At 40.4% G+C, this 19,193-nt stretch overlaps 2 protein-coding genes across 5 annotated transcripts; one reads left to right on the top strand and one right to left on the bottom strand.

The window, feature by feature from the left end:
* Nucleotides 1-1,550: 1,550 nt before the first annotated feature.
* On the bottom strand, nucleotides 1,551-6,308 carry LOC147323229 (serine protease 27-like). Of its 2 annotated transcripts, none has more exons than XM_086303475.1 (6): nucleotides 6,115-6,308; nucleotides 3,503-3,615; nucleotides 3,323-3,402; nucleotides 2,611-2,882; nucleotides 2,215-2,375; nucleotides 1,551-2,020 (listed from the first exon to the last, which is right to left on the bottom strand). In XM_086303475.1, the coding sequence occupies exons 2-6, from the start codon at nucleotides 3,569-3,571 to the stop codon at nucleotides 1,763-1,765; spliced, it is 840 nt and encodes a 279-aa protein (XP_086159601.1). In that variant the 5' UTR covers nucleotides 3,572-3,615; nucleotides 6,115-6,308; the 3' UTR covers nucleotides 1,551-1,762. The 2 variants fall into 2 exon arrangements, with proteins under 2 accessions (XP_086159601.1, XP_086159600.1); XM_086303474.1 differs by lacking the exon at nucleotides 6,115-6,308 and adding an exon at nucleotides 3,823-4,504.
* Nucleotides 6,309-7,185: 877 nt separating this feature from the next.
* pax10 (paired box 10) lies at nucleotides 7,186-18,560 on the top strand. Of its 3 annotated transcripts, XM_086303478.1 has the most exons (9): nucleotides 7,193-7,320; nucleotides 11,128-11,226; nucleotides 12,052-12,279; nucleotides 12,465-12,662; nucleotides 14,152-14,234; nucleotides 14,370-14,526; nucleotides 14,822-14,895; nucleotides 16,356-16,488; nucleotides 16,587-18,560. In XM_086303478.1, exons 3-9 carry the CDS (start codon nucleotides 12,174-12,176, stop codon nucleotides 16,685-16,687), a joined length of 852 nt encoding a protein of 283 aa, XP_086159604.1. In that variant the 5' UTR covers nucleotides 7,193-7,320; nucleotides 11,128-11,226; nucleotides 12,052-12,173; the 3' UTR covers nucleotides 16,688-18,560. The 3 variants fall into 3 exon arrangements, with proteins under 3 accessions (XP_086159605.1, XP_086159604.1, XP_086159603.1); XM_086303479.1 differs by lacking the exon at nucleotides 11,128-11,226 and having other exon boundaries at nucleotides 7,186-7,320; XM_086303477.1 differs by lacking the exon at nucleotides 7,193-7,320 and having other exon boundaries at nucleotides 10,053-11,226.
* Nucleotides 18,561-19,193: the final 633 nt, after the last annotated feature.

Here is a 19,193-nt window from a genome sequence, read left to right as displayed (position 1 = left end):
TCAGAAAGGCTGATAACAATTAGTTCAATCAACGCGGAGTTGCTTTAACCCCAAATTAACACACTTGGTGCACTTTAGTACTGAACTGCTGGTTGCTGTTGTTCCCTTCATGACCACAACATACCGTCTTCTGGTGGTTGCTTCCAGCAGAACAATCTGCCAAGTCACAAAGCTCAAATCCTACTGGTTTGTTGACCATGAGTTCACTGTACTCAAATTGCCTCAACAGTCATCAGATCATAATCCAAAAGAGCACCATTGTGCTGGAACAGAAGTTTCTCATTGCTGTGCAGCCGACAAATCTGAAGCAACTGTGATGCCATTCTGTCAACATGGACCAAACTGAAGAATGTTTCCAAGACCTTGTTGAATCTGTGACCTGAAAAATGAAGGCAGTGCTGATGGAAAGATGAGGTCCAACCTTGTAACTTGTAACTAATAAACTGGCCAGTGATGAGGTTGGGCGATTGGACAAATATATCGACTATCGTCGATTGTTTTTACAAAACCAATTTATTTATTTATTTGCCCATGAGTAAGTTTGTTAATAATGTTGGTTGAAGCTAATAGAAGCAGTCAACAGAAAAAATAAAAATAAATAAATAATAGCGCTGTTTTAACAACACCCTCTTTTAGCTGCGAGCAAATGCACCCTCCTCAGAGTGCGCCCAAATGCAGCAGCGATTCATTTACTCAGACTCATAACAGAAAGAAAGAACGGCAGTAGTCTATGTTCAGAAAAAAAAAACCATTTAAATATAAAAAACAAAACAAAGGTGGGGAGGGAAACAAAGCGAAACTACCTTCTTTTTTGCACTACAACTGTGTTTACAGACTGTTCCAGTGTTTATCTGTCTTACACATTCGACCAAACAACAAATACAAAATTAAAAAGTTAAAAATCAAAATGTTTCTTCCAGCGAACATAAAAAGAAAATCTCTGTTGTTAAGTCCTTTGTGCGATCTGGCAAATTTCAAATAAATAATCCAAAAAGTAGCTATATTAACACTGAAACAAACAAGAAAAGAAGCTCAAACATTCCCTTCAAACAAAACTTAGAAATTCTTTGACAGGAAAACCATCATGTTTACCTTATCAGGTTTTAGCAGTGTGCACAGATGGTTTACAATATTACCAGCGGTGCTGAAGACACGTTCTGAAGGTGTACTTGTGGCTGGTATACACAGATATTTCCATGCCATGTGTGACATCAATGGATGAAATGTTTTTCATGCATTTTCTACCAAGTCAGTAGATCGTTTTCTCCATCTACAACGTCCTCGCTGAGGTAACAGTCCATTTCTATCTGTGCCTTCTCCTCCAGTCTGCAATTTGGCAAGTAGTTCATCCGTAATTCTGTGTTCTAAATGCGCATATCAGTCCATGATTACATTGCTCCACCCATCAAAAAGTATGGACATATACCACATCAGTCGTTGGTTATTGGACTGACGATTGTCAGTTGGAATATTTTTACATGTCGCCCAACCTTAGCCAGTGACTGTATAAACTGATGCAAACACAAAGATGAAGACAGCACCAAGTTGGCTTCAGGTATCAAATCCACAATTTATTTCAAGTACAAAAGATAATGTTTACTCACTTGATTTAAAATACAACCTCAGCATATAGAAGAAATCAGTTTGTCATCATTTGCATGTCAGATACAAAGTAAAATATTGTGATTGTGAATAATCTGAACCACCTATACTCGTTACAATCAGTTTTGCGAATTCCGATTGCTTTACATCTTTCAGAGTCTTATTTCTGAAGTACCATCACTAGAGCGATCACACAGCTGAACAACACAACAAGAGCCCCTGCACACTTGTTTTGATTAGCATGGCCATAGAGTTGAATCTCTGGTATTGTGCTTCTAATGAAATCTGAGTAGCTGGTCAGCTTGGTATACACACCTGGCCTGTTTGCGTTAGCACAGCCAGTTCCAAAACTCACCACCCCAGCCTGAACCCAGGACCCGTTTACCATCTGACAAACAAGAGGTCCTCCTGAATCACCCTGAGAAGAGAGAGAGAGAGAGGGGGGGGGGGATCCAAAAGATTAATTCAGTAGTGCTTAAACAGAAGATTGCTCAAATCAGAGATTAGCTGACTACAGGAAAAAAAAGAAAAAGGGGGTAATCCAAAATATTTTTAATGCCACTTGTTGTTTTGTTAATGTAAACACAGCACAAACAGCTGATCCAACAGTACCTGGCAGGAGTCCTTGCCGCCCTCCTGGTATCCTGCACAGATCATGTCATACAAGATGTCCACCTGCTCCTTCGGGTCTGTTTGGTACATCTCCTGACATGAACTCTGGGAGATGATTGGCACCTGCACTTTCTGCAGAGTCCCGACTCCTGGCAGAGGGACTGAGGGGAATACGAGGACAGAGGATGAAGAACAAAAAGGATGGCGAGTGTTTGTGTCCAGTATAAATATAAAGCCTCGATCACAAAAATGAGCAAGTGTATGCACGATGCACTAAGGCCATAGGGATGAAATGTTATACATTTCTAAAATAATAGGTATCTGGTGATAAAAATGCTGTCCAAAAGTCATATGTATGCATGCAATGAATAAAGTCATGAATTTAGAAAGCCTTACTATTATCCCTGATGTTCCCCCAGCCAGTGACAGTGCACATCATGCCACTTGGGAACAGGGTGTCAGAGGTGGGTAAGCATACAGGACTGACATAATCTGACCAAGTAACAGGGCTGGCCAGTTCCACCAGCGCCACATCCTTTCCATTGTAAGGGTCAGTATAACCATATGGCACCACGATCTGTTTCACTTTATGTGAGGACTCGTATGGATTGAAGCTATTCTGCTGGTAGCGACCAACATAGAGAGTGTAAGAACTAACATCAGATGGACTGGGGGGAAAAAAGACAAAGAGACAATGAATTAAAGGCTAAACATTTACTTTACAAGCAGGTGTTCCCTGAAATGAGGACTGGTGAAAACAGAAACTTTAAAAAGTAGCAGTTCTGGGTTTAGGTTTCACAATTTTTGTCTATAAGATGGTTTTTGTATGCAAGAATGCTACATGTGGGTGAAAAACAACAACAACAAATCAAGCATAATCTGTTTTTAACTCATTCACTGCTATTGACGTCTATAGCCGTCAATTGCAGTGAATGAGTCAATGGGTTTAACTCATTCACTGCCAATGGCTGGCAGTGAATGAGTTAATGTCATTCTTTTTCAACAAATGAGAGGACACAAGAAAGACTTCCAAAAAGAAGAAGAAGAAGAAGAAGAAGAAGAAGAAAAAACAGAAACAGGCCCATTTCTAAGAGGAAAGTGTTCTTACTCTGGGAAACAATGTGCTGCAGATAGAACCCAGTTTTCCGTGATCAGAGAGCCTCCACAGATATGACCATCAGGGTGTTTCTGTAACCAATGAGGATTTAGTGAGTAGAGTAATTCAAATCTACACTTTACAATTTAATACATGAAAATCTACTAAAAATCTAAGTTCCCAAGGCTTCACCTGTACATCCACCTGCCACGGCCACTCGCCTAGTAACGAATCCAGCCCGCCCACAATCCTGTCCTGCATTAATGGTGGTCGTCCACATTCTTGGGCGTTAGAAGCCAAAATACCTAGAGGAGGGAAAGTATAGGTACACCACGGTAGCTGGACTTTTTTTTTAACTTATTATTATTATTTAAATTAATGTTACTTAAAAAAAAATAAGAAGAAGAAAGAAAGAAAATGAAAGACTTCCTCAGCCAAGAACAGACAGCAGATATTTTTCAGGTGGGGAAGAAAAAAAAAATGGCGAGGGAAGCTAACGGGAACCTACTCACCTGTTACGAACCAGAAAACAGCAGAAAATCTCGGTATCACTAACATGATTCGATGTTTTCTATCACAAATGTAGTTCAACTACTACCGAGGCGGTTATCTCTCAATTATAAAACACTGTAAATATGTCCCAGCGTCCTCTATCATTAATCAAAGTCTCCAGCTGTGCAGTTAAGTCTTTAAAAAAAATTACATTTCTAATCGTCTAAGTCGCCCTCCCTGCTTAACGGCGTCAAAAAAAAACAATCATAGGTTTCGGGTTTTACCAGTATCGTTGAGATTCCGAGTATTCGCTTTGCGCCTAATCGTCTGTCTACCTGTGTGCTCACCTACAGCCAACCGAAAGTCTTGCTCCCCCCCCCCTGAATCCGCTGGAACCAATAACGTTTACCGAATGGAAAACCCAACCAATCAGATTGTCCTCCCCTTATTTAGTTACAGGTATCAGGTTTTTTTTTTTCTTCCGCTTATTAAAGGTGTTCTTTGCATACCAAGAAATTTTAGTTGTTTACATTTTGCCTGTTGATGAAAGCCTGTTTTTGATTTGAATGCACTTTTGTTTCACTTCTGTATTTACTGGTAAAGAGGAGCAAGACTACTCCACTACTTGGTAACTGTTTTATTTGAGTTAATGTCATGTGAGCTGTGCTTTAATGTTCTTGCTATATATCCAGCTGCATTAGTATGAGTTGATTGTGTACTGTTTAGTGAAAATAACCGGTTTAATCTCATTATAACGTTATAATATAATATTCTTTTTATTCATATAAATTTACAGTTTCATATTAATACCTCAAAACTTTTCAAGAACTCCGAACATCACCATTGAGGCACATTCTAAAACGTTATTAGACCACCTCTCAATAAAACATAAAAACACAAATATTGAAGAAATCTGTCAAAATCTAGTTTAAAACTATAAATTATATTGTTATTTATTAGGCATCTGTCTATAGGCTACTCATTCAAATTTGTAAATTTGAAAATTCATGGCTAAAAACAATAATCATAGTTTAGCACTAAAAATATAATTTTATTTAAAGAGCCTGTCGACACTGGTGCTCTTTTTCCATTAGAAAAAAATAGAAAAAATATTTTGGTAATGACCAGGGGCCCGTTCTTCGTACCTCGCTAAGTAAGTTAGCTGGATTAGATTGTTGACGATTTCGCGTGATCCTGGATCGTTCGGTTCCCCGAAGTTCATCCGGGACTTGCTGTCATAGCAACAGAGCCGTAAGCGTAAACCTGCTCGGGAGCAGGTTTACTTTATGTAAACAGGATTAGATCGCGGGCACGCAGGTATGTCCGCTTCATTTATACGAAAGCAACAGCGATATTCCACCACTGTTTCACCATAAATAAATAACATCAATGTAACTGAAGATAATGCAGCACTTGATCCTTTTATTGATTTCACACAGATACATACAGGTCATTTCCTAAAAAAGGGAAATGTACTATTAACATTCTATTACATGTATGTGATTATTACAGATGTAAGTCATATTTCAGAGTAGTAATTGTAAATTACTTCGTGTAATCAAGATGAGAGACCACGGCTATAAAAGCGAAGGTGGATTTGGGAAGCCTGTCGCAGCCATGTCCTGTCCGTATACGCGAGCAGCCCATTGCGGAAGGTGCAAGATTGATAAGGAGAGTTTTCAGAATTCAGCGTATATTGCGGGACAGACAGGATCCTTTAGCTCAGCGCGACAGTGTGCTCATAGAGAGATATCGATTTTCCCGTGAGGGTATTATTTAGGCCTACTTAACCAACTTGTTGACGAGGGGGTGCAGGACCACCACCTGTCTTTGTTTGCTCTGCCCTTTTCTTGGTTGCTGTTATAAACAAACAAACAGATTATTCCAGGGTCTCTTTCCAAGAGACGAAAAGCAATATAAGTGATAAATATTACCATTCTGTAGAATATTCTTATATTTCACTTTTACTTGTTCCCATGTTCTAGTGGGTCCTGTTGTGGCTCTAATGTTAAAGGGGATGTAATATAACATATTATAATATAATATAATGTAATATAATATTGGATAATATAGTGTGATATGATAAATCTACCCTACCGCCTACTGGTGTTGGCCAGAGGGGCCGATGGCGCAATATGGCAGCCTGGCTTCTGTCAGTCTGCCCCAGGGCAGCTGTGGCTACAACCGTAGCTGCCTCCACCAGTGTGTGAATGTGAGAGTGACTGAATAGTGGCATTGTCATGCGCTTTGGGTGCCTTGAAAAGCGCTATATAAATCCACTCCATTATTATTGTTATTATTAAATTACTTACGAGTTTAATTTGTCAGCAACTTTCTGCCAGCCCTCTCTCCTTGCTTTTGCAGCCTTTGCAGTGTTCCCTTGCGTTCTGATTAAACTCTGAAACTCCTGAAATCCCTCACTCAAGAGTTCTTGCTCTGCTGCCGAAAAATACCGAGCGCGCTCCTTCGACATTTTCGCCGACCAATCAGAGGGTTGCCGATCAATGTTTCCACTATCGATGCGTAGCCCCTTTTACGACACCCAGTGATCTCACATTACTTCATCCAGCTGTACTGATCGTCAACAGCAGGTGTGTTCGGAGAACCGGATTAGCGAGCTCACGGTTAGCGCGATGATTTGGTCTTGGATGTGTCATTTGATCTTGGATGTAGTAAGCCACGTACGAAGAACGGGCCCCAGTACTATTAATTTAGGGCAGCAGTGGTATAAAAGTTGTGTTGGGCAGTGGTCTAATCTGCCTCTGCATTAACATTGCGCGTAGTAATTAATAAGCCTTTCATTTGAACCCAGTATTGTTATGCCTATAAACACTCCATGCGACTGTTAGCAAAGTTAACCATAAAATATTTTATTGACTAATTTTATAAAACTGACAATACTGCACACATTCTAAAAAGCCCCTGTGTGATTCAGCTGCACCTATATTGCCCTCATGCTTATATTATGTGTTTATAGATCAAAAGGATCATAGTCCATATCTGCTTAACAGGTGTGCAAGGGACACACAACCAGGGTCAAGCATGCACTAAATTGGACAAATAGTCTTTCTGTTGTTTCCCCCATAACATTATTAGAGGATTACATCTTATTGTCAAACTTGTAAACATCACCTCAGCTGATTTTGTTTTTACATGTTGGCCACACATGTGGTCTGTGGTAATCCTATTTTTCTTTACATGACACCAAATGTTTATTCCTTCTGTCTGTCTATAAAGCTGTCTGTCTTTCTCTCTTTTTTGCCTTTCTCTTTTTCCTCTCTTCCCTGCCTGTGTCTCTCCCTCCCTCCCTCCCTGCCCCAGGCAGTGTGTCTAGTTTCACAGAGCAATTGAAGGTGACAGGGACAGAGAGAGAGGGAGAGGGAGGGAGGGACAGAGGGAGGACACATCACAGTATCGCCCGAGGCTACACAACAGTAGAGGAAGAGCGAGAGATGGAGGGACAAAGAGAAAAGAGAGGGGAGACTCACGAAAGTACTCATAGGGAATTCCATACGCAGGTAATGGGAAAATGAAGTTACACACACACAAAAAGAAAAGAGTTGAAATGAGTGCGTGTGAGTGTGTGCCTCACTTGTGTTTGCCTCCAGGACACCCGATATCCCCTTTTTACCACTAACAGGCTCTTTTTTCTGTCTTTCCTTTTTTTTTGAGCACGAGCGATTCCTCTCTGCTCCTCTCACTCATAATATATGAACACATTATTGGATCCAGTCAGTAAGAGCAATTATAATGCACTCCCGTTTGTTTTTATTTTAACAACTTGATGAATATTTGTCGTGGCATTGTAACCATGGTGACTGCCTCCACCTCCACTGCCCCCACCCCTTCCCTCCCCTCCCGGCCCAGTCCACCTCCCCTTCCCCATCCCCCCTTCAGCGCTGAAAAAGCAAGGGATGGCGAGAGAGAGAGGGAGAGAGAGAGCGGGAGAGAGAGGTGACAGGAATGAACTAACAAGATGCACTAAAAAAATGCATGTCCCGGAGCTACATGAATCTTTGCAGTGAAGCACGCGCCGTCACACACACGCACAGAGACTCAAACACACACACACACACACACACACACACACACACACACACACACACACACACACACTACTCCAGTCGGCACATAGGGATCACATAGGTTAAGCCACATTCCAACAACTGGAACACAATAAGATGCAACAATGATTTCAGAATACAGGAAAAAAACAAAAGGTTAACAAGCTAAAAAAAAGACAAGAGGGTGGGGCAAATGTGTGTGTGTGTGTGTAATGTGTTAATGCTATATTTTTGGGTCCAGTTTTAAATCAGCTGAGCAGTTTTTGTTACTCAACACTCTTTCACTTATTCCCTGATTTCTGTATTCACTATTAGTATTTTTTGTTACTACATTTTTAGGAACTTCTTTTTCGATTTTGTTTTTTTTTGCACAAGCTCTACAGTTTGGTTCCCCTTGTTCTCCTATTACAGTAAAATGACTTCCTCTGAAAATTATTATTTTACATGAAACGTGATAAACATACTTGTTCTGTATAAGATTGCCCGAAAGCTTAACCATGCACTGATTTAACTTCTTAAAAGCACATAAAGTAGCTTAAACCAACTAAAGATTCAAAGTACTTATTGTCATGTGTGCAAAGAAAAGCATTTCTCTGTACAATGAAATTATTTCTCTGCTGTCCACACACAGATGCCGGTTAATATGTACTAATAGATGTATAAATAAATAAATGGAGACAAAAAATGAAGTATTAAATAGATTTATGAAATAGCATGAAATAGATAAAGTCTCATTTGAATCAACTGTAAAAAGCTTTTTTTAAAACAATGTAATCACACAATATGCATTATGTATGAGTAGTTGTGAAATTTATCTATTCTGTATTATAAAAACTAATATTCGTGCTTAAAGTACGTCATGCTGTTATTCCTGTCAGGGTGAGGGTTTCTTTTAAGAAGTATTCAATATTTTTTTCTTAATTAAAGTGTCTAAACGTTTCTTCCACCACTGTTCTTCCTTGTTTTTTTACCTTTGAACTTGTCAAGTCTTTTTCTTTTCTCCGAGGCACGTCTTGGAGGAAAGTAACAGAGAAAGAGGGAGGTGCAGGGAGGGGGGCTTGGATGAAGCAATGGGGGCAGCGGCGAAAGAATAGCAGAGTATGAAAGAGAGAGGGAGCGACAGAGAGAAAGGGAGCGCAAAGTCTTGTCAACCGGAAATAAAACAAGCTGGCACCCTCCCCATCCCCAAGCCCCTACACCCACCCCAAAGTCACATACTTCTTCTTCACTCTCTCCATCTCTCTCCTCTGCCTCTCTGCTCCCATCTTTCATCGCTCTCTTCTCCTTTCTTCCGTTGCAAAGAGATATATTTAAACCCTGATTCTTCTCTGTTCTCGGGCTTCGACTCTACCGTGTACCGTCATACCTGCGTCATTACTTACACCTAAACTCAGACCTTGTGTGTCTATCGCCAAGGGTTTCAGTATGGTGCTCCTTTAACCCACTGTGGGGCCACACGCTGCCTTTGTTCATTGTCCCATAGCTGTAAGCTCTGCGTGTTATAGCAGAGGAACAATACCTCTGTGGTCAGGGAACAATACCTGGGTGTTCTCCCAAAAGCTGGAATTCAAACCACCTGGCCATCTGCAGCATCTAAACAGGCCCGAAACACCAGTGTAAAGATTTAAAAACTTTGGTTGTCTGATATCAAATAGCTGCTTTTGAAAGCTTTTGACTGTATAGCTGGACTCAGTTAATTAGATCACAGGCAGGTAAAACAAACCAGAAATTATTTGATACCTGAGTCATCATTTAAGATGAGAAATGAGAATATTTAAACCTGATACACGAAGGGATCCTGAATTGTAAAATCTATTTCTTCTGAAATTATAACTAAAAATGAAAACTAAAGAAAGTTATGTAAACATGTTTCCTAATTATTTTCTTTCTTTGAAAATCCTACAAATGATAATGCAGGCGAGTCGCCGCTGTAGGCCAAAGTAAAAGATAATTAACTGAATAAATTAGTGAATGGTTTTGTTAAACAGCATTTTAACTTGCTTTATAGCGTGACATGTTTATGTTCTAAAAATACATTATCATAAAACTATGACATTTTTGTCTTAAAAGGGAAATTTCATAGTTTTATAAAATGATAAAATGACGAATGAATATACAGATCATTTAAAACAGACTATCTGTTGTTTTAATTTAGATTTCCAGAAAAACAAATGTACATTTATCCCAAAGGTTTAAATATCAGTGAATAAATAAATAATAATGAGCTTAATAATAATAGCTAAAATAGCGTATTTATAGGTTGCAAATGAACTTTTTTCCTTAATTATATCTGGTCATAAAGAATATTTTTGTATCTAATGAGATTTGTAGTAAAATGATTGCTCATCCTTCCTCAATCCAGCTTCTTAGACAAGCTGGAAGAAAATAAAATGTAATGTTAACCTTAATATTACACAATAGACAGAAACATTTTGCTTGCTTACTTGTTATATTTATGTTTTTTTTTTAATTAAGTAACATGCTTGACATATTTTCAGCAGTTCAAATTGATGACTCTGTATTAAAATATGTATTATTAAGCCTATGGCCCTAACACCTGTCCCTAAGTAATTTCATTGCATACATTAATTCACATCATTTTCACGATGATGTAAAGTCTTATTCCCCAACAATCATCATGATTCCCAATTATCTTGTAGTCACTGAATCTTCTCATGCCTACAAGACTCTGCAGTAGCAGCAGGACAGCAGGTACATATAGATATGTCAAAGCTTTATCAAAGTTTTGTCAATCACATCATTTAAACATCTATAAACAAGAATCAGTACAAATTAGGCCCCGCTAGTTAGGACAGCAAGTTTAATTATGTTACGTGTCTGATTGCTAGACACTTGACAGCTGGTTGTACTTAATATTTATGTGTAATTTATGGCTAAAATTGAATTCCATCATCTATTCATCAGCCACTATCGTTCCATTATCTGTGCTTTATGCTCTAGTCTCTCGGCCTCCCCTCCTCCTCTTGCTGGCATTAAGTTCAAACTTGACACTGATGTTGACTCACTTTGTCACCCCTCGGTGGCTCTCTCTCTCTCTCTCTCTCGCTCGCTTTCTCTCTCTCTCTCTCTCTCTCCCCATCGCTCGGAGGACAAGAGTGCCCGCAGACGCATTTCTCTCCAGAGCCCCCCCTTTCACTCTTTCACTTGCTCTCACCCTGTCTAACTCTCTCCATCTCTCTCCTACTCTCCTCTTTCCACACACACACGCACATCTACACACACACGGTATTGTCAACAAAGCTGGAGAACAAGGGACGTTGGGGGACCAGGGGAATAGAGGTCCACGGAGGAGGCGAGTAACACACACAGGACCCCCTCATCATTTCATCTGGACGCTTGGTAAGTTTGAAGAAATTGTGCTGTGTGTTTCGTTTGGTTGCTTCTTTAATTGCCGGTTTATCGCGGGCTATGGGGTCAGCATCGTCACCACTGATATTTATTTAAAAGATTTCTGGACTTTATATTTAAATTGTCATCCCTGTGCACCCTGATCTAACGGAATCACATTTGACCTTTGACATTTTATTACGGCTGTAGTTTGTAAGATGTGGCTCCGTAATGACATACCTTTACCCTTCTTGTATAACTCTCCAATGAGGAAATCTTCCCACCTCAAACATAAACCAACAGGAAAAGAGAGCAGGGTTTTTTTTTGTGTTTCTTTTGTTTTAACTCTGAGCTGGGTAAATATTTATTTAAGCTGATAACACTGATAAATGAAATACGTTTGCACTTTATCTTTCACAGTGACCATTAACCATGAGTTTGTTTTGGATGCTTTATGGCTGATCTTGCTCGCAAAGCCGCTGTACAGTATGTGATTGCCTGTTTTTTGGCTGCACAGACTTGCGAACATGTTTTGGTTTACTGGGGGGGGGGGAAAGGAGCTGAAAGCAAGTAACACCACAAATGTACTGCCTTTCAGAGTGGTTTCTAATGTACTTCATCTCCCTCTGGTATACTAGCCTAGCAATGTATAACACACACTCGTTACGACAGCGAGCATGTAACTAACTCCATTTCTGCCTGTCATCATGAGGCTAATTCACTACAATGCCAACCATGTGTGAATTCATGCGATATGAACCCCTCCTCCTTCTTCTTCTTCCTCTTCTTCTCCTCTTTTCCCCTACCCCTAAACCTTGCCTCCCCACCCCACCTTAGGAGGTACGATTTGGAGGATTGAAGAAGGGAGAGAGGAGCCAAGGTGCCAGTAAACAGGGTCAAACACGCACGCAGGACGGGACTCTTTTATTTCTCTTCATGGTGGTTTGGACACTCGTATTATGTATGAGAAGTTAACCATGCTGAACCTACAGAGCAGCTCTAACTGGAGTGGGCCTAACAACTGGTACCATGATCCCACCGCCATCCAGACGCAACATAGCACAGGTGAGAGGACATTTTCTGTCTCACTAGATCATAACACAGCCCTCACAGATCACAAGGAATATGTCTTTGATTTTAAACCACTTTCAAAGTCGTTTCGTGGCTACATCACCAGCCTTTACGATCTTAAAATATGAGACACACACCCATGTAACACACATCTCTTTTGTCACCTTCATTGCTGCCAGTGTCTGAGGGATGTCTGCTGGACACGGAGGGCAGCATGGGAGCCGAGGCAGGGGGGGGTGGAGCGGGCAGGGTAGGAGGAGGAGTCCCCGTGGAGCGGGATGAGGGCGAGGAGTCTCAGCTGAGGCTGCAGCTCAAGAGGAAGCTGCAGAGGAACAGGACCAGCTTTACGCAGGAGCAGATCGAGGCTCTGGAGAAAGGTCAGGCCATGCAAGCACGCACAGCACTCTCCTTGCAGCCAATCGCTGCTCTCCACTGGTGCGAGCCAGACCAGAGCGTGTCATGACACAGCTTGTCTTGCTGCTTTCCCCCCCCCTGACAACACCTTTTCTATTGGATTATATTTGTTACACCTTGTTTGCAGGAGTTTCTTAAATGGCTGTGGGGAGGGGGGGGATGCAAATGAGAAAAATCAAAAATCATCCCGTGTATATTTTGGAAGGACATCATCTTTATCAGAGCCTGCAGATGAGAATAAACATTACCAGATGCAAATTATCCACAATCCTCACTCCACAAATATTCCCGATCTGGTCCAGAATAGCCTCCAGGGACATGTAAAGCAGAGGTTTGATAATGCGTGTTTGCCGCGTTTGTATTATGCAGCGAGATCTGGCCCTCGTAGCCCCGATACCCTCTGAGAGGGATCAGAAAGCCACCCTTGACTGGATATGGCTGCAAAGGGCCCTTGAGCTAAATAAGGACGCAATGTCCACTGTGCAGCCGAGTGGAAATGTATCACTGTGGTCACTCTGTGCAAATGACATTAATGAGGTACACTGACCTCACTGCACAGCCAAGGCACAATAACAATCATGTGTTGACACGGACGCCAATTATAACCAAGCCAATTATAACAATTTGCAAGACTCAATTTGCAAATGTATCATTATTTTTGCTAAATAAGTATTCATTAAGTATTTCAGATCATTTACTGACTTTTCGGGTTTCGGTTTCTCTCTTGACATTTTACTAAAACATTTGAACGGAAACAGTTCAGACTATAAAGACAACTAGATCTGAAACTTCAGAGTTCATCAGGATGAATCAGACTGCCGCTTACAGGGTGAGGCACATTCGCGTTTCGACTTGTCAACAACAAAAATGTCAGCAGTTTGTCACCTAGAAATGAACTCCTTTGATGCTCTGAAAGTGAAACTCTCACTAATACGAAGTGTCTGGTTTCAAGCCACACCATTTGTTAGACACCTTGTAGTAAGTCACTTTATATGCAAATAAGTGACAAACAATGCAATTTTCCAATACTAATTAAGAAAAACAATAACCTGCAAGGATTTTTCTTCAGTTTACTTTTACTCAGCCTTCTGTGAAATAAAGTGCTTAGACAGCTTCTCAACTTGAATCCTTTCATATGAACTTTCTGCGTGTTCCATAATCATAAATATTTTATACAAAGTGCAACAGATAAATATTTCAAAAATGGTTGTAAGGATACAGCTCAGCATCCTGGATTTATATGTTCCAAAGAAGGATAATTAGTAATGCTGATATTAAGCAGTAATTACCCAATATGTAGTTGGTTGATTTCTGCTAAAATGACTCTATAAAAGTCAATTTTTGCTTAATTCTAATTCAGACTAAATTATATGATGGTTCCAAAATAGGTGAAGAGCATGCCAGGCTTAGGACTCACTTTGTGTGTTTGATGATGCTTTATATCTTCCGCAGAGTTTGAAAGGACGCATTACCCAGATGTTTTTGCAAGGGAGAGATTAGCGAACAAGATCGATTTACCTGAGGCCAGGATACAGGTGAGAAAGCTCTCAGTCCTCCTCTACAGTCCCATTTATTTGTTAGGCCTAACCTGTAACAGAATCCAAATATATAGACCAATGTAGTTGTTAACAACAAGACAAACGGGTGCAACGGGACTCTTTGATTGGCAGGTGTGGTTTTCAAACCGAAGAGCCAAGTGGAGGAGAGAGGAGAAGCTGCGCAATCAGCGGAGGTCAGGCGGTGTGACTTCTTGCTCGCAGAGCCAAGCCCCCCTGAGCACTTCCTTCAACACGTCTGTCTATCATCAGCAGCACAGCAGCAGTTCAGGTGTGTTTGTTGACTTAACTCATACAGCACACGAGGAGCCTGAAAGCAAGACTTTACCTATTCTCTCAATAATTTATGTATTTGGTGACAGGAATATTTTAGTAGTTTATAATTACCAGCCTCAGAGCTCCCTCTGCTTGACATTTGCAGGCTGGCAAACCATTAGAGGTTCTCCATTAGAGCGCATCTATATTAAAACATTTCCACTGCGAGATGCTTGTGCGTAAATTTGTGCGCACATGCTCACTGTGCGTGCACCCTGTGTGTCTCGCTCTCTTCCTCTCTCTCTCTCCAGGGTCCATGTTGAGTCAGGCTGAGTCGTCCCTGCCCAGCTACAGCTCCCTGTCAGTTTTCTCATCTGGAGTCCAGGTTGGAAATTCATCATTCGTCATTCATCATTTATCATCAGCACCTTCCAAACTACATCACATTCATCATAACAGATCAGAACCTGTTTATTATCACTTCTAGGCTCTGAAATTCATATTAATCAAAGTTAATAAATGATTCTGCAGCTGATAATAAAACGTGGTCACAGCAGTATTCTTTAATATTAGAGACATATGGTTTGAAAGACCTTTAAATTGATAGATTTTTTTAAACTGATGAACGATTGTGACATCGTGTGAATGAATATGAATTACATTAGGGTTGTTTTTTGCTTCTCTCAAATTTTGACTGACATAATGCCATAATTTGGACATTTTTACAGTCAAATAGATCCAGTCAGTTCTTAATAAGGTTCTTATAGATGTGGCTTCAAGCAAAGCACCCAATACACGAAACTGGAGATGTACACTTGTTTTTCTGACAACTTATAGCTCCTTCTTATCAGCCAAACTTTATTAATCATATTTTTCAACCACTGAATTCCAAATTCATTTTGCATTGAACATTTCTCCTGTGGAAAATGCAAAGGGTGTGTCAGGTTGAAGGCCTTGGCAGACTTTGGCATTGTTCTGAAAGCTGGAAGGTTTGCAATATTGTATAAAAGCCTTTGAACAAAAGGTTTGTTATAGAATATGAAATGGTTTTTTAACGAAAATGCAGTTTGCTTTCACATTCTTTGTCAGGAGCCTGCAGCTAATCCCCACTTTGAGGGATGTAGGATGCGCAGCTCTGTGGGTTTCCAGTGGATTGTAATTCATGTGTGCCAGAGCCTCAACAATAATGCATTAGAAATGTCTTCCCGGTCTGATTTCTGAAAATATTATCATCGCAACGTTTAAATCTTTAAAAAGATTTGAAAGAAAACCTTGACTCTTTTTGCATCTGCAGTATTAAACAAAAGCGTGATGCTGCTGTTGCCGCCGCGCTGAACCACAATCCGACCATACCACAAGCCTCTAGCACCTCCGTGTGGTTAAACCCAAACCATGTTGCTGTAACTGTTTTAGTGCTACATGGTCTAGTACAGCGGTCCCCAATCGCCGGGCCTCGGACCGGTACCGGTCCGTGAGTCTTTTGGTACCGGGCCGCGAGAGTTGAGGCTCAGGTGTCAAATGTATAGTTTTCAGGGTTTTTATCGGTTTTCAGCATTATTTTGTTATCGTTTTTATCGTTTACTCTGTTTTCCTGGGTCTTTTCACGTGTGTTATGAATAAATCTTCTTTTTTTCGGTACCGGTACTAGTTTTATTTTGTTGTATTTATCCGCGACACCTTAAAGGCCGGTCCATGAAAATATTGTCGGGCATAAACCGGTCCGTGGCGCAAAAAAGGTTGGAGACCGCTGGTCTAGTAGACAGCAATGATTCTGCTCTTAAAAGTAGACTTGTATGTAATGCGTACCAACATCTTTCTCTCCTCCACTCCTGTGTCCGCTCTCAGTCAATTCCTCCCCAGTCGGCCTCCTCCTACTCCTGCATGTTACCTCCATCTCCTTCTGCACCACGCAGCTTTGACTCATCAGCGTACTCCTCCCCTCATCTGCAGTCTCCACCCTCGGCCAACTCCAACACGGGTGAGCGTTTATTAGCATCACTTTGTTATTTGCTTTATTTCTATCTGTGATTTCTGTCTGACTCTTTACGCTTCTGACTGTTTTTCTCCTCTATTCAGGGCTCATATCGCCTGGGGTGTCAGTGCCAGTCCAGGTCCCAGGAACTGAGCCGCAGAGCATGAGTCAGAGCCTGGGTCAGTACTGGGCCAGATTACAGTGAACAACAGACAATCGTTGCCAATCAGCACGACGAGAGAAGAAGAAGGAAAAAAAGGGCATGTAAAATAAAACGAGTGCGAAGAAAAGAATATAAGCAAGCACAGGGCTGAGCTATAGAGGGGCCTCGAAGGGGTTGCAGACCCCAAAAATGCATTAAATGTTTACAAATTCAGCCAAGAGCAGCTTTGGTTGCACTTAACAGTACTCCGGCTGTACTGGTGTTATCTTAGTATTATCAGGTTGCACTTTTGGATAGTATGTGTACATAGCGCTGAAGTCAGGGTTAGGTATAGGATCAGTCTGAGGTGTGTTTAGGATTAGAGTCAGGATTAAATCAGGGTTTAATGTAGCATTTGATATTTAAGACTTAGCTTTGAAACCTTCCAAAATTCCATTACACAGTCTGGTTTTTTCTTTTATAAGTATATATGATCCAAGCCAAAGCACTAAAAAGAACAAAGAGGAAAATACTGGTCTTCCTAAAGCTCAATACACATTTCCGAAAAAAAAAAGTGTTTACATTTTAGAATTATGTTGCAAAAATGTTGTTTATTCTGTTCAGTTTAATTAAATAGTGCCAGTTGACAGCAGAAGCCATCTCAAGGGGTTTTATGTTGTAAGGTGATGACCCTACAATATTCGCAAGAGGACTATCGATTTAACAGCAAAACTTGCTTTTAACCTCCAGCGAAACCATCCTCCCAGAGGTCAACCATCCACCACAAGCACTCGGATCGTTTATCAAAAAAGGGTGCAGGAGATTGCTTTGAGTTTTAAATTATACCTGACTTTACTTCTACCCTTCAGCTTTAAGATCAATCCTTAAGGCCAGCGTATGTCAGGTGTATTGTGAAGTGTAACCACAGTTTCTTGTTACTTGAGCAGCTCAAAGATATTGTGATAGCTAGCTTGTTCGCTAAGCATAAGCTGTGTGAGGCTACTGTGAAGATTTTAGACTTGCTTACAGCAATCACTTGTACTGAAACTAAAAACAAAAAAACAAAAAAACAAAACATACCATAACAAGTGTAAATCCTGCCTCTCCTGCCAGCAACATTACACTGAGACCACATATTTTTGTACAGACATCTGTGTATGATGAAGATAAGTGTGAAATATTGTCGGATGTTATTGGAGGGAAGAATGTAGCATGCTGTAGGCTCATTCACTCTCAAAGCACAAGTTTGATTAGTAATGCTGATGTCAGTACTGGCTGATCATAAAATCAGTCTACACAATAATAAAAATGGCATTAGCAGATTTTTGGGGGGCAAACTGTAAATCAGCTACATTTTGTCTCTATTCTATATGCTGTGGATGTAATCTTTTTATTCAATCAATCAAGAAATCAGAAGCAATTCCATAACAAAGTTTGCAGTGATATATACACGATACACCACATCATAAATATTTATTAGCCTATGACAATCAGTACAAAAACATAGTGCAAACACTCAAAAGACAATCAAAGCTGGAAGTAGAGGTAAATAACTGTGAAGTTAATGCAACACTGTCAATACAACAGCAATGGCTTTAACAAATGTGCATGACCAAAACAAGCTGCTACAGACAATCAGCTCCTATCAGAAATGAAATCAAGTATTGTACAAAAAGCTGTTGCTGTAATCTGCAGAGTTTGAACCTCTGCTCACTTTCCTCTGACTATTGGTTTTATTGATGCATCTCATACGAAATGTCTTTCGGCCCTTATTTATTTGTGTTTTCACTCGTTCACACAAGTCCTTTGTGTTGTTTTTGTTGTTGTGTGTTGTGTTAGTACTGTATAGCTACCAAGAGTCAACCCTTTTGTGAAGGCCTTGGATCCCTTTAATGAAAATTAAACTGTGTGTAATGAATCATTAAAGGTCTGCGTTTGTGACATTGTTTTGCACTTGCATGGTTTCACAAGTTTTAAAAGAAAAGGATAATAGTGATGTGTATGTAGATTGGTAACAGGCTAGTAACTGGTCAGCTATTTACGTAGCAACATTATTCATTCCAAAATACAGTCAAATTGGACCATTGGCTAGTAAATCAAAGGTTATTTGCAGTTAACCTCGGCATGCTTGGTGTGCAGTGTGTGCTTAAAAAATTGTGCTGGACAAAAGAAGTAGTAGGCCTAAAAAATGACTATGTAGAGAAGATGAACAGCTAAAAGTCATGTGCATGAAATGTGAAAAATAAATTCAGCAAAGACCTGACACAGGACCTGGGAGATAGGTCAGATCCTAAATACGCATCTGACCCTTCAGCTGATCTCTGAAGCCCCGTCTGAGGAGCTAAAACCCAGACATCAACATTACTGAAGCAGGAATAACAACAACAGAAAGGCAGCCAACATTCAAAGATCAGGGTTGAAAGTCCTACAAGAAGCCTAGAGAACTTTTACTGGAGACTAATTAAAGAAATGAGAAGAAGGCTTTGATAAAAGAGTTCAGGCTGTGTAGAAGAATAAAGGGGGTCATACTCCAGGAGGCGCCCCCTGGGCGCCTCCTGGGCGAGGTGTT

This window comes from Aulonocara sp. 'chitande type north' Nkhata Bay, linkage group LG8 (assembly GCF_057382095.1).
Source record: "Aulonocara sp. 'chitande type north' Nkhata Bay isolate Kocher_YH1m ecotype deep benthic linkage group LG8, A_spYH_male_GT1.1, whole genome shotgun sequence".
Classification (NCBI taxonomy): Eukaryota; Metazoa; Chordata; class Actinopteri; order Cichliformes; family Cichlidae; genus Aulonocara; species Aulonocara sp. 'chitande type north' Nkhata Bay.
The sequence above is the reverse complement of the archived record's forward strand: the minus strand, read 5'-3'. Positions and strand labels throughout refer to the sequence as shown.

Bases quoted from the DNA above. Each gene is read 5' to 3' on its own strand.
- LOC147323229 (XM_086303474.1), bottom strand. From the start codon at position 3,868: ATGTTAGTGATACCGAGATTTTCTGCTGTTTTCTGGTTCGTAACAG. The intron at 3,616-3,822 runs GTGAGTAGGTTC...TCCCTCCTCTAG, and splicing joins TGTTTTCTGGTTCGTAACAG to GTATTTTGGCTTCTAACGCC. The intron at 2,021-2,214 runs GTACTGTTGGAT...CTCTCTTCTCAG, and splicing joins GCGGCAAGGACTCCTGCCAG to GGTGATTCAGGAGGACCTCT.
- pax10 (XM_086303479.1), top strand. From the start codon at position 12,174: ATGTATGAGAAGTTAACCATGCTGAACCTACAGAGCAGCTCTAACTGG. The intron at 12,663-14,151 runs GTCAGGCCATGC...TATCTTCCGCAG, and splicing joins GATCGAGGCTCTGGAGAAAG to AGTTTGAAAGGACGCATTAC. The intron at 14,235-14,369 runs GTGAGAAAGCTC...TTTGATTGGCAG, and splicing joins TACCTGAGGCCAGGATACAG to GTGTGGTTTTCAAACCGAAG.